A 24,059-nucleotide genomic window follows, 5' to 3' on the forward strand; every position below is an offset into this window, starting at 1 on the left:
TGCTTTGCCCATAAAGCCTCCTTTCATTTTATATTTCACAAGCTGAATTGTGTGATTTCACTCTGCTCGGTATTGATCAGATATGCAATGTGCACAATGGTTACGTTTCATTCAGTTCATTGTTAAATAAATGTTCAATATGCTTAATCACAAATTCCCATTTGGTTCGGCACTCAATATGCATCTAGCAGCTTTAATTGTATGTTTTCCTTTCGTTCGGTAATGTATTACTGCTTCGCACCCGCCAGGAATGCACCTCCAGCCCCATCGGCTGCCGAATGGCTCTACTGACACTCACCGGTCTGCGTCGAGGTTCCACAGTGGCTCCCGCTTTCTCTTCCTAGCATCGCAGGTCGGCAGGCCCGCTGGTACGGGCCTGTTCGCATTCAGGGGCTTGTCTCTGCCCCGCTGAGTGCTCCACTGCCACTGACTGGATGTGGACAGTGTCCCGCTCCCTCCGACGCTTCCGCAGCTCCTGCTGCACATTTCTTGTCACAGGGGCTCCTGGATATTGGACTTCCGGCCGGTGTCCTGGCTATCCCACAGGTTACAGCATGGCTGCCTTTTCCAAACACAGGCCTCCTGTTGGTCTCCTTCCACAGGTCTCCCTGTCTCTCTCTTGGCTGCATATTGTCTGCCTTTATACACTTGCAACCTTTAAACAGGTTGCTGGTGTGTATTTCCAATTGGATTTGCCGGACCATGATTAAGAGGACATGTCGACCTTCAATACTCTTTACAGGCATCTTCATCCCAGTACAAAGTAGTGACATGGTCTAGTGTGCATTACTCTGTGTCCTCTTCCTCGTCTCAGTACTGTAAAGTGTCACATGTGGGGAAATGATAGGATAAAGTTCGGGGGCGGGTTAGGTTGGTCATCAATGGGAAAAGTGGGATGCCATGTCTCGTCCGAGGGCACCGCACTCCCAATCCTCAAGGACCCTCCACCCAGGTGACCCCCCCCCTTCTCTTCCCCCAGGGTCAGAATGCAAGAGCGATGGCCTTTCCCTGGCCACCCGAGAAGAGGATCCAAGGGGAGTAGGAGTGAGAATACCTGCAGGTTTCGCACCATCAGCCAATATCACATTATCCGCATCTGACAAGCAAGGGGATGTGAACTTCGCCCATTTCTGGTGGCACAATCCTCAACCCCATCAGGCGTACTGGGAGATCGGCCAGGAAGAGGTTAAACAGCATCGGCACCAACAAACATCCCCGTTTAAGTCCTTTAAAGGTAGGGATGTACTCTGTGCCCATTCTGCTCAACCTCACCTATACACTGGTATCGTTGTACAACTGGATTAGTAATCTGAGCAGATGTCTAGGTAATTATTATTATTTTATTTTTTTATAACGCGCCTAATACCCTACCCGAGTTCGGTTTCTAAGCACGGATCCGGGATTCGAACCTCTGTTGCTCTGCGTGGTCATGCTTACAAGAACAGCGCGTTGCCCCTGTGCTATCCTCCGTTCACAAGCTTTTTCCTACTTTCAAGCTTTGACCACAAAATGTGCCAGTCCACCAAATCAAAGGCTGCCTTGAAGTCCACATGTAGACATACAGAGGAGGGTTGGAACATTCTGGGCAGCACGTATCAAAGTATTTAAAGTAAGGATATTATGGGACGTGGCTGAGCCAGCCAGCCCTAAAACCAGTCTGAAAGATACTTAATTTTCTGAATTCCTCTCCCCACTTCTGGAGCTCCCTTAGCACAAAGGTTGTCAATATATTACTGGGAACAATCAATAGGGAGAGTAGCCTATAAATGTCAGGGGCCATGCCGGAGTTCTGTTTATAGACCGGTATTAGTACTGCTTTTTTCCTAGACCCTAGTATATCCTCCTCCTCACACACTTTATTGAAGAAGATATGTAAGATGGATGCGCAAGTCAAAATGCACCTAACCAATGAAATGGTGAGCAGCATCCATTTTCCGAAAGAACACATCGGCGCTCAGTTGGCAGACAAATGATTGCAACACAAATTAGAAATGTAATAAACTTAACACTGCTTGTAGAACATTTTAATTTGCAGTACTTAACAGTTATTTTAACAGTTATCTAGACCACATGCAATTCTTGTAAAGGACATTTCCAAGGCCTTTAACCTCATTTGACAAGTGGTTGTTTACATGAAATGCTCAGGAAATTGAGTGGTTAGTAGAACATTTTTAGACAGGATCAGTCAAGTTGATCAAAAATATAGTGGGACTAAATAAACATTAGCAGGGGTTTCAGTTTCTCATGCAAAATATTTTTAAGAAATGCAGTGCAAATGTTTGGACAGTGAAATTTGACACAAATGGAGCACTATTTCCAGGTGTAATTTGGGATTCTGGCCAGGGATTAGTGGCAAACAGTGCATTTCTAACCATACAAGATCAGCAATACTGTTCCACAGTCATTGAATACTGTATTGTGGATTTTTTCTTCAGGAATGCTATGAACATTGCATTTCTGATTGAACAAAGAATAAATGCTATCTTCTTGAATTCATTTTCCAATGGTAGGGTGTCTGAGAGCCGCTTGTTGGTGATGCCGAAGCTCAACAAGGAGGCATTGGAAAGAATGAATAATTCACAAGAAATGTAAATATTCTCTTAAAACTGTAAACAGTTTAGAGGCTACAAAAGGAGAAGTCTTTGGTTGAAACTATCCGGGACAGCGCTATTGGCAGACAGCATCTCCAAGTTCAGGTGGTCCAGGTTACAGAAAGGGATGCCCATGGTTCGATGCAGAATGTAGAATCTCGAAAAGGAAATCGAACCATGTTTTAAAGGGGTAGTTTGGTCAGAAATGTTATTGCCCAATCGATGGGGCATGTATTTTAGATGATACATCGATCGTTCTTAAAATAAAAAAAAGAATACCAAATGCAATTTACCGAGTTTTTCTCACTTTAACACTTGAGAAAAAGACGGATTGGGTACCGCTATCTTGTGATAATCTTATCCGTTGATCCATTGACCTAAGTTCAAGTGCTCTCGCGGCCCTACTTCAGATCATCCGCCCCCAACTCTGACATCACTAGACGCTCATGCCCCATTTCACAACGCCAATGCACGTCTCATATCAAAGTCATCTGTGCGCAATCTATTGACGTGATCTATTTGTCAGCTTCAGAGTTGGCGATAAGTGTTCAGGGACTTCACAGAAGGCTCCCTATAGGTGTTCCAGTGTAAGGCTTGAACGGTATGGGTGAACTCCAAAACACACAAATCATCCACCGAGATCGACCCAAGACTTAAAGTATTGCCCAACCCAACACAGTACCTCTGCAGAAAAGAAGAGCTTATGGATGGACGACTTCACGATGCAGCAGCACAGGACTGGGTCTCTGGAATCTCGGTCTGGTGACAAAAGAAACAGACACTGTGTTAGGCAAGAATTGATGTAGTAACCCTGGGGGAGACTACACAACCCTTGTCCTCTTGGTATTAGGTAACCCATCTATTGGTATAGGTCTGTACTACACAAGTTGGTAGTGTGACTGAGAAGCCAGACTTATCTCAAGAGGGGTAAATGCGAGCTGTAGCGATGAAATCCACCAATACAAGTATCCAAGTAACACTTACACTCAAGGTTTTTAGTTAAAATAATTATTTATTTAACTGTTATTTTTAAATAAGCATTCTTTAAAAGGGCAATGTGCACTTGAATACTTTCTCAGAACCAAGGCAAGCAAGTAGATAATCTTTAGAGATGCTTCATACACACTTCCTACACCCTGAGGTGACTTCACTAACTAGGACAGTAATGGCATTTATATATCACTTGTAAAATTCTGAGGTAAGCAAAAAGGAAAGGTTAAGGGAAGGAAAAAGGTTAAACAGGTTCTCAGAGCATGTGAGCACTTTATATCTTCCAATGAAGTCTAGATAAAAACCTTTCCCAGAAATATTAGTTTAAAACCAATATATCTGTGAAAGATAGTGAGTTAAAGACTCTGGGTAAGGTTCTTGTAATCAGGACTCATGTCTGGCAGAGAGTCTCCCAGGAGTCCCCTTGTTATTTGCATAAAACCAATGCATCGCCTCTGAGGGACAGTAAGAATCAAAGTCAATGGACCAGAAGAATCTGCAGGGAGCCAGGACAGCCAAAGTCAGCTGTGTAGCTGAGGCACTTCTTAGATAGTAAAGGTCTTGCACAAAGTTAGAGAGTTTGTCGATGAAAAATAACTGTAGGGTCACAAGCTGTTACACTTGTGAAGGTTTGAGCTGAGATCAACTCTAGAAAACGCAGCTAATGCAAGTCTCAACTGAGAAGAGCAAGCTGCAGACAATGAGAAGTACCCCAAAGTCAGAAAAGTTCCTTTTGTTAGAAGAAGAGGGTCCAGCTGGCTTCTGTCTGGTTGCAGCGATGCAGATCCTGGGCCTCAGTCGTGGGGACAAGAGGGAGGACGTCTGGGGACTCCTGCAGCAGCAATTTGATGGTCGACGGCAGGTACGGGCTCGGCAGGTATGGGCTCTTTTTGGATCAGCAGCACTTTGCGGTTTCAGCGCTCAGTAAACAGCCCCACCGCAGATCTTGGACACGGTTGGGCTCCCTTCACTCCTTGAGTCCTGCACTCTGGTGCAGTGACTCGAGCTTGGGTCGTCCTGCTTCGGGAGGGTCCTCCGGAGACTCCTGGAGCTTTTAGCCATCTTACAGACATTGCATTCGACTACGGATTTCTCGACCCCTGGAACTCAGTTCCTACAGCAGCAAAGAAGTACAGCCAGTTGAGGAAGGCCTTCCAGAAAAGTTCATCTCTGGGTTAGTTGGTCCCACTAACCCGAGAGAAGAAGTCGTCCTTTCCGGAGCTTCTCTTGTCGATCAGAAAGAGGAGTTGCAGCAGAGCAGCAGGGCTTAACCGAGCAGTTCAATGGTCCAGGAAGATGCAGCAAGCTTCGTTCACGGTGTCCTTCCCAGTGGTCGATTCCATCTTCAGTCCAAGAAGCCTTGCCTTTTAGCAGGTTTAAGCAGGTTTCTCCCATTCATGCACAGCCTAGCTGTCACTCACACGACAGCCAGCCAATCTGGACTGGGTGCATTCAGGTAACCATGGAGACAAAAAGGTCAGGGAGTTTCGGGTACCTCCCTCACTTCATGCCCTTGCAGACACACTGGAGCCAGAGGCGGGTTTCAGTACTGAAGCCCGCCAAAGGCAAAAAGAACAAAGGGCTCAAACCTGGTTTGGCGCGCAGAGTAAAACCCAAGAAAGGCCTCACAAACAGAAAATGACGAAAAAGGAAGACCAGGGCCATTTTGGACACAATAGTCACTCAGGGGTGCTATACTGCAGTTGAGGATTCAGCCTGTGGTAGAAAAGCACAATGGTAGGAAAATTAAACCACTGCCACAAGCCATTTAAAGTAGTGAGGGTAACATAACATTTTTTACATGAGTAAGTAGGAAAAGGGGCTACTAAGTAACCCCCCAGCACTCCACATATGATGGGGTGTGCTGGACCTACTAAGAGAAAAGGTAAGTAAAGCCAATTTCACTTTACTCTTCTTGGGAACTGTAGTTCACCCAAGAAAAGGTATTTAAACCTTAAGAGAAATCTAAAGGATTTCTCTGACACTGCACTGAAGGTGCTGTGCGTCACCATAGAAAAAGTAGATGCCTATGGAGTTTGTCTGACTCTAAAATCAAAGTAAACAGATAATTCAAATCAGATCAAAACACATGAGAGAGTGAGAAAAAGGGCTCACTCACCCCAGGGTTAAAATTAAAAAGTCCTAAAGTTCAGCAAAAGAGCTGGGGGTCTCTAAGGTTGAAGGGAATTAACACAGAAATTAGACTTCTCCCCAACACACTGAATGGGAACTTGCAGCAGCTGTCGACATACAAGGCTCAGAACAAAGAATTCTTCAAGGATTCTCGAGGCTCTGTGGATTTGGCGCCCTTTTACAAGTACATGATGAATAACGGAAATCGCCGGACAGATTCTCTTCACTTGCTAGGTCCAGCACTTTTGTGAGGGAACTTTAGGGATTTGAATCGCATCACTGAAGGTCCAGCAGGAGTCCACCAAAGTTTCATCAAGAATCGGATTTCGGAAGACCGTGCACTGTACACTGGTTTGAGGTCCCCTGGTATTGGCAGTTTGCAGCCCAGCAAGGTCCCAGCACTTCGTGGGATGGCTCCAAGTGCAGGTCTTCTAAAGACTAGCAACTCTCCCCAGCCTCTGGGTAAGAGTCGCTGTCTTCGGGACCCCCCACTTCTATTGTAAGAAAGGGTTAAAACAGGCTCCAGTTACACAGCAGGCGCTCCGGTCGCTGGAATCAGTTCCAGCCATCGTCTCCTCATCCACTTTTGGATTTGGTTCCAGTGGTCGACTGGTCAGCAGCTTCCAGAATCTGTCTTTTATTCAGGAACCCAAGCACAATTTCCGCAAACTCTCACTGCAGGTTACAGAAATGGGAGGGTGGCCGTCCAATCAGGACCATTCAGGCAGGCTGGAAGACAAAAGGCTGCTCCTTCTTCGCTTCCTGCCTTCAGAGACACTCTGGCGCCTCAGTGGGAACCACAAAGGGTGAAGGGTGAAGGGTGAAGACAAGACTTCAAACGGAACCCCCTCCCCCACCTAGGATGGCAGAGGCAGACCCAAGAAACAAGCACCACAAAGGGTGAAGGGTGAAGACAAGACTTCAAACAGAACCCCCACCTAGGACGGCAGAGGCAGACCCAAGAAACAAGCATACTTAAAAATGACGGAAAAGAAGGAACCCACCATTCTAGCAGAACTGCAAACAAGGTGGGGTCTGTTGGTCTCACATATACAATGTAAAGGGCATGAGAATTCCACTTTACCCTTGGGAACAATAGTTCAACCTGTGGAAAAAAGGGAAGCCCAAAGGCACCCAGCAACACTACACATAAGATGCTGTGTGCTGACATTGTAAAATACATACAGCCCAAACATTATACGGAACTATAAATCCAATCACACACTATGGAGAGACATAAAAAGGCCACCGATTAAAAAAAAAAAAATAAAAAAAAAATAAAAAAAATAAAAAAAAAAAAGAGTAAAAGAAAGGGTTAGAGGGGGAAAAAGATTCCCACTCACCCAGGATCAAAGGAAAAATAATCACCAATAATCACCAAGTCCAGCACAATGTTCTGTGGTTGACCCAGGTCAGGAAGATTTATCATGAATATAAAAATCTTACCTAACAGGGTCCCTAATTGATTATGAAATCTTATCCAACTGTGATCTGCAGATATCTAGGCGTCTGTCCGATATACAAGAGTGGGGAATTATACATAGTTTTCCCCCCACCAATAACGGCGAAAAGCAGGATTTATTTATTTGGTGCGCATTTGTATAGCGCTTATACATTAAGAAATAGTGTTTCAAAGCACTCGCAGGGCAAAGGGGAGGGAACAGGAGAACAAAAAGGCAAATAAAATAACAATGATGAACAAAGACATAGGTGGTCCTACTAGGCCTCATGAACATTCGGAATGTGCAAGTGCAGACAGAGAGAAGGGGCAAGGGAAAGGAGTAAGTGCTAGAGGTTCCACAGGGGTGCGGGGGACGTGCCAGAGAGTCTGTTGCAGGCAGAGACCACTTGGTAAAGAAAGATAACCTGCCAATGCAATAAGTGCAGGCCAGTGGAACAACACAGGTCAGCGGGTGGCCAAAGGCAAGTGCTGGGGTAGGGCGGAATCTGACAGGTTGTTGCACGGAAGGCCAGGACCCAGAAGGACACAGGAGGGCCCAGGCCACCAAGCTCAGCCACTGTGGGGTTTAGCACGGGAGGGAGAGGGGGAAGGAGGAGGTGAAGAGGAAAGCCTTGATGAGCTTCCAGAATTTGAGATGATCCGGCTTAAAACGGAGAGGACGGGGGAGGCTGTTCCAGAGGAGGGAACCAGCCGAAGAAAGAGATCGGTGACCAGCTTGCTGCGTAGAGAAGCTCTTCAACGCAGAGAGTTGAGTCGTAAGAACGTAAAGATCAGGAGGGAGAGCATTTGGTGAGAGTGTTGGGAAGGAAATTAACTTTTCCCACCCACCTAGGCGCTTTAGAGTGAGGCAAGTCCCATAGATAGACGTGCAATGTACCAGCCGTGCTAAGAAACCCTACAAGAACACAATATTGCATGAATTACAGATGTATAGACTTAGTGCACACGTATAAAGAGACGTCATTTTGAAGTTATGGTAGACACATTCAGTCCTGCATGGCCGCACGGGATAACCTATGCTCGATGGAAAAATTCACACAGGCCCACGCGCGGATGGTAGAAGGACCCACGCTGCCAATTCCCAAAGAAGCTTCCCTTAGTTCCTTAACTGTTGCAATGACTTTATCCCGAATAGGAATGCGCCCTGCAAGGCCACGAGACAGCACCAGGGTCCTCGCTTCGCACATTCATCACAGCCAGGCCACCAGCAGACCTCCAACCCCCACCCAGCACACCAGGAGTAATGGCACCCACAAGTGACCCAGTTCAAGACCCCTGAATTCCGCAATAGTATGTGACCTCAGACCACCAATCATAAAACCAGTGTTCATAAAAGATCTTAACAAACATGACCATTTCACCTCATCCCATAATGACACACTTTGTAATACGAGGTACAGGGAGGAATACATTATAGTCCAAAGCAAGGGTGGAAGCCTTGGGTGCGTAGAGTGCAATATGAACTGGGCAAAGAATGTGTGGGTCAGCATGATTGTGTACCTCCCCCTGTGCCAGTCCCAGAGTTTCCCAGGTGCATGCCATAATGATAAAGTAGAATTATCTTGGAATAGTAACTCTGTAATAGAACTTACGAGGAGCATGACCGTCAGTCCCTGGAGAGATGAGCCCAGCTGACCCCACGTGATGAAGACGGACGGACGAGGCTGGGACCAATCACAGCCTGGCATCCCTTATGGAGCAGGCCCATGTATAGAGTCTCACCAACCAGCCACGCAGGTTTTTACTGTAAAGTGATGACGATGTGCTGCCTTATAAGCTTCTGCTTTTACTACTTTTAGGCAGAACGTTCGAGCAGCAGAGTTCTTTGCTTGCATCCTTATTTTTGTGCGATTCAAATGTATCTTTGTAAGAAATCTATTGGCCTTTTTTCCCTACAGGTTTGTATTTTTTCTGGTGTGAGCATACAGGGGTGTGCCTTCAATCGCAAGTTGTTGATAGTGTGGTCATATGGATGATGCAGAGGGATTTGAATTTGATGCTTGCAACAACTGGGAGCCAGTGGAGTGATTCTAGGGCTGGAGAGACAGTCCCTGGGCGTGATGCCAATGTTAAGTCTTGAAGCCCTATTCTGGATAAGCTGGAGGGGGGAGAATGGAAGAGGGTAGATTAAGGAAGAGGCTGTTAAGGTACTCCAGGCTAGAGAGCACCAAGGCTCTAGAAACATTGAGCTTCTGGGGAAAGGTGAGGAAATGAAAGTTACCTCTGAGGAGGTGAAGTTGGAAATTAGCCTTATTGGCAAGGTCCGTGATGTGAAGGAGGAAGGAAAGAGAGGAGTCAAAGATGATGCCAAGGTTTCTGGCTTCAGATGCAGGAGAAGGGTATGAGCACTTAGAGGGTGGCCAGAGTGAAGGGAGGAAAGAGGGCGCAGGAGTCCCAATAGGAAGGATCTCCGTCTTACTGGCATTGGGGCAGATATCATTGGAGGCGCACCAAGACTGGATAACAGATAGGCATTCAGGAATGTTAGAGGAAGTAGGGAGAGGATCAGAGGGAAGTTTGAAGAGGAGTCGGGTGCCGTCTGCATAACACTGGAAGTGTGAGGCAAAAGTGGAGATAAGGTGAGCAAGCTGGCGAGATAGAGGTTAAAGAGCCAGGGTGAACGATTGGAGCCCTGGGGAACACCACTGCAGGAGATAGAGGTGGGAGAGGAAAAAGAACCCAGGATAACCTGGGAGGGATGGTTAGTGGGGAAGGAGGTCAGCCAGTCCAGTGCCCGCTCCGAGATACCAAGGGCATCATGGAGAAGTTTTAGGAGGATTGAGTGGTTGAACGTATGAAAAGCAGAGGAGAGATCAAGTAGAACAAGAACAGTGGGTGAGTTTGAGTCAAGAGATGCAAGCAGTTTCCGTGCGTCTGGATGCTCAGAATCCAGATTGATGGTTGTGTAGGCAACCAACTAGCTCAGTATGTCGGGTCAGTTGGGGGAATTCCAGCTTCCCCAAAGGTTTCCCAATAAAGGGAGTCAGTCAGCCCCAACTTATTCCTTTCAGATGTGGATTCTAGTGCTTCTCTTAGGAAGCATGCTTCTTTAGGCCGAAGACACAGCTATTTGTGACTTAGCCAGGCATGTCTCCACAGGGCCAGCTAAACACAATTGACCATTCTGGGAACTATGGTTTGAAATTAATATGATGAAAGCAATAATTATGGTGTTGGTAAAAAGGTGAACCTTGTAGATAGTTTTGAATGAACGTAGAGATGAGGGAGCAGTAAATACACAAGCAGCAGCCTGTAGAATGGGACAAATCACCCACAGAAATCTTGCACCTCCAGTTCAAAAATGTACTTGGTGTACATAGAAACGGCACAAATCATGGGTGCAGAACAGAACTGGGGTGATTCCCCCAGCTGCTTTACATCCATAGCATGACACCCCTGGTGTCATATCAAGAAAAGTAACACAAACTCCCTCCACTACCAGGCACTTGATGACCGAACAGTAAACCCCTTGAACAATGCAGATTACAGTACTGCAATGTGGACCTTTAGCAAAATAATCACCAATTAAGAGAATGGAACATTTTAAGCAGTGTAAGTATTTACTTTGCCAATATTTGTCATGCCAATAAAGTACTTTGGATTGTATTATACTATTGCCTTGGCTGGGATTGTGCAGTCCATAGTTAGGGTGTCCATTCCATGGATAGGGCGTGCAGTGCGGACGCCATGTGCAGAGATTGTGCAGGCCACAGAGTTCAGCAGCTGAGGATGCGGAAAGCAAGAGTAGCAGCTCTACATAGAAGGACTTTGGTGCTTTAGAGGGACATGGTACGGGCCGAACATGGACATCACCTGTAATATGATTTCAGGAATCTATACTTAGGACGATGGAAACCAACAATAGTCCTGAGTTTCAGCATATCCACCTGGTGACTGAAGACGTACCCGATTCAGGATTCTACAGAGAAGTGCAAAATTTCAACCAACTGATATGGTCATAATAGGCTGACACTGTGAAAGGTTAAACTCTGGCCTACAGACATTTCTGGAAGTCAAAGGACATTGCAAAAGCTTCTATGACACACCAACAAACACCACTGACCTTCAGGCGTTTCCACAGGTTAAAGAGCGTTGGGATGGCACCTTTGTGAATGCGAACAGCTTGTCCTGAGCGGTCAATGCAGTCTTCCGTGAAGTGCGCCGAACACAGCCTGCTGAACCGAGAGGGCTTCCAGAGAGCACCACCAGGGCCTTTGCGATGTACTGCCAGCGCCCACTGCTGGCGGGACTCAGGGTCTTTTGGGAATCTAAGAGAACGAGAGAAGAATGAGCAGCATGAGCCCTGCCGCCTAGGCACACAGCATGGATGGCTTGATTGTTCAGCTATGGTCCATGGCCTCTGGCACTTGGGGGACTTTTTAGAATCTAAGAGAGGGGGGGAGAAGCACAGCCTCATGGACAAAACACATTTAGTAACATAGCACAGTGATCAGAGATGTATTTACAACAGGGCCAAATAGGCCCTGGACCAGGGCAGCAGACTGACAGAGGAACTGCATTTTATAGCAGCTTACACAATAATACGTGAGTGATATTGAATTGTTAGCAGTCATTCCGCTCTACAACTGAAGTCTTTGCTGGCCAAACTTCTATGTACTTGCCATTTTAAAGCAATTTATTGGTAGAGTGACTTTTGTTAAGAAACCCAGCGCGCCTTAGATATTTAAAGATTCAGTCATACAACTCACGGCCAGTTTTTGAGGATAAGGAGAAATTGTAAAACATCCAGAATATATGACTGTAACAGCAAAGAACTCGGGAACTGTCTAACTGTACACGGATACACTCCACAGATTATACGAAGAGCATGTAAAACAGCAAGAAACACTAGCAGGGAGACATGTTTGAGTAAACACCTAAGAGAAGAACACAAAAGAGAAAATGACGTGTGTAACCACTTTCACTCCAATATGTAATGACATCAGAAGAGTCATCCTAACAAACTGGAACATTTTACAAACGGATACCTTCAAACCGGAAATACCTTAATTTGCTTTTAAGCAAAGCCACAATTTAAAAGACCCATTAGTCCATACATACCCAGATCCTACAACTAAGAAATTCTCAAACCAACTTGTGGATCCTGCCCCCAGTAGTAGGGCATTTAAGATGCGGGAAGTGCTCAGTCTGCAGCCTGATCCAAGACCAAAAAAAAGTCTCCCTAAACGGAATGATGTGGAAATCTAGAAGTTTTACTAACTGTTTGACGAAGTGGAGTATCTATGCCATAAAATGCCAATGCAACCTTGTATATATTGGAAAGAGCAAACACGAGATTAGACAACGCATTTGTGAGCATAGGTCATGCTTGAAGGACTCAATCGAGGATAAACCGATGGTGGTGCATTTCAAACAAAAGAAACACAAACACACAGAACTATGCTGGTTTATCATACAAACAGACAGCAAAAAACCAAGAGGAGGAGATTGTGATCTAGCACTGAGGAAGCTAGAACAAAAGCGGATTCACCGTCTAGACACAGTAAAAAATGGTCTCAATGTATCCATAGAGTGGAATGTGTTTTTCTAACAAATTAACAAACACACCCATTTGAAAATCCTTGAACTTAATAGATGGGTGACAAGGTTAACAAACACCATAGAGTATACAAGTGAGCCTAAGTAATCAGGGATGCCCCTATAACTGTATGCTTTGGAGCAGCAATGAAAAGATTGCAATGAATAGTAGTGGTGATGTGCTAGCAATATACATGTTTAGAAGGTACATACTAAGTAATTTCGTAAAAGTCAATCTGTCATCTGATGTAACTAATGCAGAGAGTGAACAAGATACCTGTATTTTGCTGTTTTCTGCTGTTTTTTTACTTTCACTGTGGTACTGCACTTAGACAGACATCCATGGTAGCACGGTCAGACAGCCCTGACTGATGAAGAGCAAAGCGCCAATATACTTCTAAATAACTACAATGACATCCCTGTAGTGACAAACCACGGTGTAACAACAAAAATAGTAGGGCTTAAGTGCCAACAATTGTTCTTGAATTTATTTTTCAAATGTGTGCAACTGTCCTGAATGAACAAGCAATATTTGTTCAGTTTTCCTCAAAACAAAAAATACTAAAAGCTGTCACATCTCGCGGTTTTGATTTGTCACAGATGTACAGATAAAACAAGATACGAGTATACTGTTTTACTATACTAAGTCAGCCATCAATGTTATTGCAGGCAGGCTGCCTTGATTAAGAAACGCCAGTGTAATCAAACAGGTACAACTGTAACCCTTTTAGGGACAAGCTAGTCATTAACATGTGTCAAAAAAGACTGAGCGAGAAGACCCGAGTGCATGGTGCAGAAAATATTTAACAAATACATTTGTTTGTGGTTGTTTTTTGGATTTAGCCCAGCACTTTTGTCAATATTAGTCTGGCTATAAGACGTCACTACATGGGGAGGTTTGCTCGCTCCCTTGCCATACACAAAGTTGTCAAGAGCCTAGCTGCGATCCAACCAAGTCCTGATCACAACTAGGTGTGCAGCGCAGGAACATCCAATCAGGTTTTAAAGGAAGAGCTGAGCCTCCTTCCCGAGAGCGCAAGTGTGAAATTCGAGGAAGCAGTATACTGCGTCCGAATTCCTTGTCAAATCACTTTCAAAATTAACTGGAATACCGACGAAATAAAAGACTTGGATTTAATTCTAAACTGTGTCTATCGCAGTATAAGTCTGCCGTCATGTAACAACACTATCTACTTCGTGTCGATGCAGTGCGAACACAAACCGCCTCGTAAAATAGCGAGACCTATTGCTTAGCAACGGTGCTCGAGTCAACACTCCAACCCCCCAGAGTATTGCGCTAGCTACACATATCTACCACGTAACAATGTGAACACCTTCCTTGCACGCAATTAGATTTGCCAAGATAGATTAAGAAACAATTTACACAGTTAAGGATTTACATGTACAGCAGGCATTTTTGCCTCGGTCACCAGACAAAATGGTGGTTTTAGAAGAAATGTATGCACAACACAATTGGTACAGACATGATATTTAGTCCATGGTGTTATATTCACAGAAAAATGTCGTCATGACAAAAATTCAAGTCGTCATCAACATAGAAGATTGATCCTAACAGACATGGCACAGACAAATAGGTTTTGGTGTATGCAAGACCCCTAGCGCAAGAAATACGGCCCAATACACCGGAAATACAACAACAGGTAAGAATAGTACCCACATGTTTTAGCTAATCAAATACGCATGTAGATACACCTAGCCCTAATGGCATCGTTTGAATTTATTTTAGACGTGGAACCTAACCAAGAGGGTTTTTTGGATGAGCAAGACAACATCAAGGTCCCCTTCCCCTCTTTACCAGTCCTGAAGAAAGCATGAGAACAGCTACCGTAACAACTGTAGAGACTTTATTCATGCTGGAAACACGAAATGTGCGGACTTGAAATGTGTATTGGAATAGGAGCAACACAATGAGTCACTATCAACTACTAACCCCTCTCACTGCGTCTTAAGCACCTCATAAGAGCATTATGTGACTGTATAATATAGTGCTTTTTTATAGTGGTTTTTTGGGTGCCAAGCAAATTGATTGTACAAAAATGTGCATATGTCAAAACCTGAGAGCCTGCAAGTAAGACGAAAAATAAAAGTATACCTTTTTTGGAGTATAAAATAGTGGTGATCTGCTAAATGAAAAATACAGAAGAATACAGTAATCTGTTTGAGTGGTGTACAGCATACCTGCATGTGTAAAAGGGAGGGGTAGCCTGTGTTCTTTCTATATATATATATATAATACAACTCGCACATACATATTTGACAGGTATAAAGCTCTTTGTTCATTCTTATGCTTCCAAAATGCCCGTCAATAAGCAAACCAGTCAGAAACGTGTTGGTTGTATTGGTGTCACTCCCCTTTATCACTGGAGTTCTTTTTATTCAAAACACACATACACTGTGATAAGCCATCAGTTTTATGTTCAACTACAAATTACATGTATTTTTTTTTTAAACAGTTACAAACATTTGGGTTTTTCCTTCAGAGAAGTTAAGGTTAAAACAAATGCATTTGTTTATTATGTTAAATGCATGCCTAGGTTTAAGTCAAGCAGAGAGTTCCCAAGGTTGGGCACTCAAATGATGTTCAGAAGCAAGCACTACATCCGCACGAGAGCCCTGCATTTTGGAGGACTGAGGCCATCCAAAGGTGCAAGCATAGAGCAGATCTTAAAAAGAGGCATCAAGAAATCAAGAATCCTGTGAAAGCACAGGTGAGAGAGAACAACAATGGTATGCCAAAGGTACACACTGTTTCACATCTGCATAGAAGGTGTCCTGTCATGAAATCCATTCAGCCATCTTTTCAGAAGCTGCCCGTGCTATACCGAGTCAGACAGGTGAGCGAGAACAACAACGGTGTGCCAAACAAAGGTACACACCGTTTCACAGCTACAAAGAAGGTGTCCTGTCAGGATATCCATTCAGCCATCTTTACAGAAGCTACCCGTGCTATACCAAGTAGCAGGTGAGAGAGAACAACAACGGCGTACCGAAGATACACACCGTTTCACAGTGCTAAGCAGGCAAATGGCTGCTGGGCTTATCATGAATCTTTGTTGGCCTTTGCACGCTCTGCACTACCAGCAGCAAAGCATGCCACACATCGCATAACAGTTACGTTAACAAGTAACCTTCACATGAATTAGATTTGAAATACAAGGTTGGACTTTTATTGTTCAACAGCATCTATTGCTCCACTGTGAGAATGCACACACAACAAAAGTTTCCAAGAAATTTCTGGTGTGTGTCCGTGTGTCTCCGCGTGTGTCCGTCCGTCTGTGTGTCCAGGCCGATTTTACAAAATTCACTGGACTAAAAAAACAACGTGGCGGCATGGGCACCGCTGATCAGTCTGATCTTTAAGGAATGCAAAGCCCATAAAAGAGTCCCTCCCTCCTGGAAGACAGCCAATATTGTGCCGATCTTTAAAAAAGGAGGAAAAGATGATCCCAAGCATTACAGACCAATAGCGCTCCTTGACGTTATTAGAAAGCTATTGGGATCTTGAGTTTTGGAGGGCCTACAGAGTTGGCTAAGAGACTCCGACTGCATCGACCATCTTCAGACAGGTTTCGTAAAAAACATAGGAAACACAGCGAACATCCTACTGCTGAGTAGCCTGAAAGCCAAAATTCATCTAGGCAGCCCGAGAGTCTTCATGGCGTTTGTTGACCTCACACAAGCATTTGACCATGTTAACAGGAACCGCCTTTGGGTTACACACCAAGAAAAAAAATGTCCGGAAGATCTGCTGGAGCCGATCAAAGCCCTGTACAAAGGTACAACGATGAGAGTTAGATTGAACAGGGCCAGTGATCTATCAAAAGAAATTAGAACGTCTCGGGGAGTGAAACAGGGATGTCCCCTGGCTCCGACGCTCTATGACGCTTACACCGCAGATCTCCAGGAGTGGGCCAAAAACATCAGACGCTCCCCCACCTCGCCCCCCCCCCCCGACAATAGGAGAATCAAAATTGCCACAGATCCTATACGCGGACAACATTATATTACTTGACCAAACGGAAGTTGGCTTACAAAGACAACTGGAAAGACTATTGGAATATCTAAAGATAAACAACCTGGAATTGAACAGGGAAAAAACAAAATAATGTTTGAAAAACCTTCCAGAACATCGGGAAAAGGGAAAGGGTACATTGAGGATGAAAAGCTGGAAACAGTAAAAAGCTTTAAATACCTAGCTGTGACAATGAGCAACAGTAACACAGAGGTACCGATGCAAGAGGTTTTGAGAGGGAAAATGAAAGCTCTGTCAGAGCAGGCCAAGATGGTGGATAGGAAGTATGGACGTTTCTCCCTTATTCCGGCAATAAAACTCTTTAAAGCAAAAGTCGGCCCAAGCGTGACATATAGAACTGAAGCCATGCCCCGCCTGCCAAAACAAATTTGGGATAAACTAGAAGGCTTATTCTGGAGATGTGTGTTGGGCCTCCCACAATCGACCCCGACAGCGCTAATCAGAAGAGAACTGTGCTTAACTTCTTTGAAAGGCACGGTCGTAAGAAACAGCATGATGTAATACAGGGAGCCAATTATGGCGAACAGCCCTTAGATCGTCGAAATCCTAAAAAAAAAAAAGAGCTGGACGGAGGTAAGAACACAATGCTGGCAAAATGGGCGGTGGATAACAGCATCCTGCTGGAAGAAATAGCTCTGTCTGAAGACACCCTTATAAGGAACCTGGTGAAGGTTGCTAAGAAACTGATGGAACTAGACTGGATAAAAACTCAGGAGGAGGCCTCAAGATACAAGGCTGGGAATATCTATCCAACCATCCCGATGAAATCAATGAGGTGAGAGGCTAACTGGAAAGGTTTCCAGAGAGAAAGCTTAGCCACACTTTCCTGAGAGCCAGGCTAAATTTGACGAAAACAAACAAAATAAAGGCAACCAGAGAAAGCGGGAAATCCAATCAATGCCACTTTTGTGAGACAAAAGCGGTAGAGACAGTAAGGCACCTACTTCTCACATGCCTGGGCACACAAGGAATAAGCGACACCTATCTAATGAAAATATTGAAAAATGCAGCCCCACAGATAAAGAACTACGGTGGACACAGCTTATGGGAGGCGAAATAACAAACTGGCAGTGGCAATCTTTATAGAGAAACTTGGACTTTGACGAAGATTGCTATTCGGAGCGTACAGACGAAAGAAGTTGGAAATGGTTGAAATGACCTTTACCTGAGAGTGCTTATGCAGGCGGTATGCACCTCAAAACCTTTTTTAAAAATTGTAATACAATTAAATCAAATAAATAAAAATAAAAAAATTCACTTGTGATTTTGACATCTTTTTATGGATTTCCAGCTCAAGGGATTGGAGGGACATTGGCTGCAGCAGGTAACTTGTCTTAATCCCACTCTGCCCCCTGCTAACAGCAGAGCTGTTGCGACAAAAAGGGAGTTGAATTCTGCATACAGTTTTTATAAGATGCGCCTGTACCACTTGCATATATTTCATATGTAAACTTTACAATTTGACAAGACCCTATGTAGAAATGTAGCTATGTTGCCTGAAAAAGTTCTATTACAGACGAGTCTATGTGCCTCTCATGGGGCGACACAAGACATTAGCAGTGAAATCAAAAATCCCAGTCCAACCTTCTCTTACTTGTGTCCAGTTGGCAGACAGCTTATGTTCTGATCACTTTCTCTAAAAGATGGTTTCTGACCTAACCGAAAGTAGACAATTGGCCTCAACAAGTACCTCTAGTGCTCGCAACTGTAGAACACACTGCCTTCTCCAAATCTTGGGCAGCAGAGATCACAAAACACTCTTTCCAATAACATAACAAAGGAGAACAGGCTTGAACAGAGTGGAAGCAATACCTTTCTAATGCTTGCATCCTTAAGACCGCTGTTATGTTGTCATGGAGACAAAATGGGGGTGTAGTTTGGCCAAGGCGTACAGAGTCTGTTGAAGGGCAGGAATTTGGTGAAGGTGCAGAGAGTAAAGTTGGGGGGTGCATGCACTTAGTTGAGCCTAAGGTAGCAGAAAGCCTTAATATGCCACTGGCAACTAGGACCCACACCGCCCACCAGAATAAGGCTTCGGCAAGCATATAGGGCAATGTGGCAATGCCTGAAGCGCTGGTCCAACTGGCTAGTGTGGACAGTTTTGTGGGCCACTTTCTTCATTTAAAGCACTGTACTGCTGGTAGTTATGACCAATGCTACAGGTTCAGATGTTTTTAAAATGCACCATTTGCCACAAAAATTTTCCTAAAAATTGCACCCTAGTCTCTAGCAAATTTTAATTTGCGGATGTGGCTTCAGCACAATAAAAGAGGTGATGTCTGGAAGGTTTAGAATACATCTTAACCTCTAACATTACTCTGGGCAACCGTCCTATCCATCGTTCTTTGCCTGCCAAGCCATTACAGAAAGGGGAAAGACTATATGCAAATCAGGCTTGGCCCCGATTGGTTTGCGGATGCGAGTGACATTCTTTTAGGTTTGCAGGTCTATTTATTTAACCAAGTCCGGCTATGCCCTCTATGGGGGTTAAATCAACGGTAGAGCTGGCTCTTGACTAGACTTGTGTCAAAGCAGAGCCTCGGCATTAATTCCTGCACATACGTTCATATAACAATCGGTTGCCACTGCACTCAGGGTTATAACATAGGCAAGGCCCAGATCCTCTGGCACTATGGGTCCTTTAACAAACTAAAGTAGCTACGCTGGGTGGGCATTAGCATAGCCTCGTCTGATGATGTCATCACTCCATTCTAAGGGAAAGCCACTCCCCATGTGGCCTGGGAACGGCAACAGCTACCTGATCCGGACCCTGGGGGTGCTATTTGAGGGAGGACCACATGAGGGGAGGTGACCCTGAGGGGGGTGGAAAGACAATCAGTTAAGGTATCCCCCCACCTTTCCTTTCAAGGACACCCCTAATATCCCTCATGCCCTGATGGCATATTGTGACACTAGCCTACAATAGCACACATACTGGACTTCAAGAATGTAGATCACTTGGATAAAGCAAGGTGAGCAGTCTAGTGCTTTGAAGAATCCGATTGGTTCTGAGCAACAACCTTTCTCAAAGAGCGAGTTCAAATACGGCACCTCTGACAGGAGAAGGAAGATCCCACCGGCATGTTACTACTGGGGAAACCAAGCTGTCAGCCAGATAGTCGAGCATGGAGTCGGAAAGGGAACGCGAAGAATACTTCCCAGCTCAGGCTGGGAATGAAATTAAATATTTTATTTATATCGCGCTCGCACACAAATGTATCATGACCGCAAGCAGGCAAAGGGAGGGGAACAGGTGAGAACAAATTACTAGGCCCAGTGACATTGAGAACGCACAAGGGCATGGGGAAGGGAAAAGGGGGGAAGTGCATGGAAGGGGGGATAAATTGGAAAGTGCAGAACAGAGGAGAGAACAGAATAAATAATAATAAGTAACATAAATAAATAAAGGCGATAAACAGTGGTAGTGCAGCCGGCAAGTGGCAACGTGCTAGGTCAGTCGGATATGGTGTATCTGATAAGTGCAGAAGAAGAGTGGGTGGGGGGCTGTATGGGTACAAATACAGTCCCCAGTGCAAGGGGTGGCCCAGAGGCAGTGCAGGAGGATGGCAGGGTGAGCAGGTACCTGGGACCGCAGGACAGAGGGTGGCTAGGTGCACGGTGCCGAGAGAGAAAGCAAATCAGCAGGGGAGAAGAGTGGCAAAGGCAGAAGCGAAGAGGAAGGTCTTGAGGTGCTTCCGGAACCGGATATGGTTCTCAAGTTTCAGAGAGGATGTCCCAAAGGGAGGCCCCAGCCGTAGACAGATCTACCCGAGCTTGTTTCTTTGAAAAATGACTGACCCTGAGGGAGTTAGACGTAGAGGAGCGAAGGGCTCGAGAAGGGAAGGTATTTACGGAGGGATAGTTGAAGGTATTTTGGACCCAAGCCCCAGAAAGCCTTGTGGACAATGCAGAGGGTTTTAAATGTAATCCTTGCATCCACTGGGAGCCAATGAAGGGATTTCAGAGCTGGAGAGATACGATCACAGGGCTTGAGGCCAAGGACAAGTCTCGCAGTCCTGTTCTGGATAAGTTGCAAAGGGCGGAGAGTAGAAGCAGGTATATTTAGAATGAGGCTGTTGCAATAGTCCAATCTAGAGAGAACCAGAGCTTGGGAGACAGTGAGCTTCTGAGGGAAGGAGAGGAAAGGCAGAGTACCTCTAAGGATGTGCAGTAAGAAGTTTGACTTTTTGGAGACGTCAGAGATGTGTGCGGAGAAGAAAAGTGTGGAGTCAAAGATGATCCTAGTTTCTTAGCCTCGCAGGTAGGGGCAGGAGGAGGGCCAAGGGAGGCCGGCCAGCGAGTGAGAGAAAAGGTTGGTGAAGGTGTACCAACGAGGAGGATCTCAGTCTTGTTGGCATTTAAACAAAGATCGTTGGCGGCACACCAATTCTGAATGGCGATTAGGCAATTAGAGATGAGGGAAGGAGAGTAGGTGGCTGAAGGAAGCCTGAAAATGAGTTGGGTGTCGTCAGCGTAGCACTGGAAATTTTAGCAGAAAATGGAAATGCAGTAGACGAGAGTTGCCAGGTATTGGTTGAAACGCCAGGGCGAGAGGTTAGACCCCTGGGGAACACCACAGGTAGAGAGGGAGATAGAAGATAGGAAGGCCCGAAGTTGTACTTGGGAGGGTCGATCAGAGAGGAAAGAGGCCAGCCAGGCCAGAGCCTGATCGTTGATACCCAGATTGAGCAGGGTGGTATAGAAAGCAGAAGAGAGATCGAGTAGGATGAGGACAGAAGGGATGTATGTTAGGAGTCAATGTTGGAGAGCAGGTCTTCACGAATGTTCAGGAGAGCGGTTTTTTCGTGCTTCTGGCAGCCCTGAAGCCAGATTGGTGGTCATGGAGAGAACCAACAGAATCAGAATGAATGTTAAGCTGTGATATGGCCAGCTTTTCCAGGAGCTTACCCAAGAAGGGAGTAATGGAACTGGGTGATAGTTAGCCGGCAAGAAGGAACAGCTGTGGGTTTCTTGAGCAGAGGAATGCTTCAGAGGGGAGGGAAAAGATCCAGAGGCAAAGGAGAGGTTGCAGAATTCGGAAATGGCCGGAGCAAGGGTATCAATGTGGTCCTTAATGGTTTTAGAGGAACAGGGATGGACCTTTTTTGATGAGGCTTTCAGATTGGACTTGTCTAGCGACCTCATCAGGAGAGAAAAGAGGAAAGCAGGAGAAAGGGGGGGGGGTAGCTGAAGGTAGGTCAGAAAGCAGAGAAGGAGAGGGTAGAGGAGGGGGAGTGAAGGAGGGGGTGGACAAGATGTCCTGGGATTTAGAGATAAAAGGGCATTGCAAAGAGCCTGGGAGGTGAGAGGAGGGGTGGAGACTGCAGCAAAGTTGGCCAGCTCCTTGCAGATTTTAAAGCGTTCAGCCGAGTTGTTAGATGCCGCAGAGACACAGGCTTGAATGTGGACTCGCTTCTTGGTGCGGACAGAGAGTCGGTATTGCCTTTGGAGCAGGCGGCTGGCCAGTTTGTCAGAGGATGAGCAAGAAACCTTCCATTTCCTCTCGGCTGCCCTACACTTAAGTGTAGCTTGTGTGTGGGAGTGAGGGGTTGTTTGGGCCCCCCCTCACACATTCAGCACAAAATAACCCACTTGCTCATGCAGTAGCAAGGGACGCCTCCATTGCCTGTATGCTAACATTAGCATAAGTGGAGCTATTGCGGGATATATCTGGCTTCCATTTTGTGTGCCCTCGACTCCATCTTTGGACTAGGCCTCACTTCGATCGTACGAAAAGGCTTCTCTCCCCTCAGCAGCGCCGCGCACACTGCGCTCATGGCCCCCACCTTTTCTTCCCTGTCTGAAAGCTTCACAATTCCCTCTCTCACGGATGCGCCGGGGATAATTGAAACAAATAATACAATGCATCATCTCACTCCATCACTGTCCTGTGTATGAACCGGCTCGAACCATGCCATGTAGCTCGTCCATCTCCACAAAACCTGCTCTTGCCCTCTTTTCCCCGCTGTTGGAAAACTACTGCTAATGTAACCCTGTGCCCTCCTACGGTATTTTCTTGATGTACCAGAAGTGTGACCCTGCTTTGCAGCCCACCCCACAGTGCCCCCTACTAAACCCATACCTCTGTCACAGTATATTGTGCTCTACAACTAACATATGTAATTAAACTCCCCACTTGCCTTGACGTGCTAAGAACTGCCCAGTCGCCCAGGTTATCAAAGAGGGCAAGCCCTATAAGCCCTGTACCCCATAGAATTCCCAATGAAAGATGCTGTAACCACATGTATGCAATTTATAGGTTTCCAAGATTTATTCAAAGGTATATTAATGATTGTTGTTTATTATATGTCTAGTGGTAGTTTCTCATGCCAGCTTAGTTAGTGTCAACTCTACCTCGCAGTGACCTAACCCTCACCCCTCCCGGACTAGCCAGCTGGACATTGTGACGCTCACCCTCCCGCCATCTGGGTAGCCAATCCAGAAGAAGCAGCGCCTACACCGACATATGTGCCTTCACCTTCCAGCCAATCCTGCACTGTTGTAGTACCAGATGTTAGTTGCGTCATTTATAACGCTATTTTCCTTTATAATACTCTGTAACTGTATTGTTTGCCAGAGCGCTCTCGAGGCAGCAGAGTTCTCTGGATGCTAACTTTATATAAGCATACTAATCTTGCAACCTATTCTCCTAGTCTCATTCCCCACTGGGGTGTGTTGCATTTTATTATTCTGTATTGTTAAGACAGCGTGTGAGCCTTTACATTTGGTGACCCCTGCGACGTGATTGAGAAAGGTATGCCGAGAAAGAGGCCCCCGTGCCGTGCAGCGAGATCCGGGACGCCCCCAGCAAAACCATTGCCTCCGCGGTTGACTAGTGTGCACACAAAAAGAAAGGTTGCAAGGGTCCCCGTCATCTTTGCAAATACGCAACTGCTTGCCGAGCCGGTCACAACTGGGTTGCGGTGCGGCCCAGATTGTGAATAGACCGTGAACGGAGGCTCTCGGACCACCCCGCTGAACACGCGAGTACTGGTTGCGAGATTCTCAAAGGAGGGGAAAAATTGAGAAATAATGGTGTAAAAGATAAGGGTGATGAAATAGTGGTAAAGTGGGTATTGGAAGTTGGGGTTAGGGCCTGTGTGAGTGAAACTGTGAGACTTTTTCTTATCTATCCTTTATATGGCCATTAGGTTGTTGTGGGGTAGAAGGCGGTGCCGCGTAGCATTGTCTCGACCAGTGCAGGATAAAAGTGGAAATAAGGAAAAACGTAGGAGTCTCACATATTTAGTAGGCTCAGAAGTAGTAAGTTAGAATATTCTTTTTCCGTGTG

General features: G+C 45.6%; 1 protein-coding gene across 4 annotated transcripts in view; it reads right to left on the minus strand.

Annotated features, from left to right (window-relative positions):
- LOC138528725 (zinc finger protein ZFP2-like) overlaps positions 1-24,059 on the minus strand; it is a 189,750-nt gene that overhangs the window by 117,908 nt on the left and 47,783 nt on the right. For all 4 annotated transcript variants that reach the window (XM_069640592.1, XM_069640590.1, XM_069640591.1 and 1 more), the window contains one exon: positions 11,240-11,444. In XM_069640592.1, coding sequence (XP_069496693.1) covers positions 11,240-11,444 — 205 coding nt within the window. The remainder of the gene's footprint in view (positions 1-11,239; positions 11,445-24,059) is intronic.

Source organism: Ambystoma mexicanum, chromosome 7q (genome assembly GCF_040938575.1).
Source record: "Ambystoma mexicanum isolate Mex_15411 chromosome 7q, UKY_AmexF1_1, whole genome shotgun sequence".
Lineage (NCBI taxonomy): Eukaryota > Metazoa > Chordata > Amphibia > Caudata > Ambystomatidae > Ambystoma > Ambystoma mexicanum.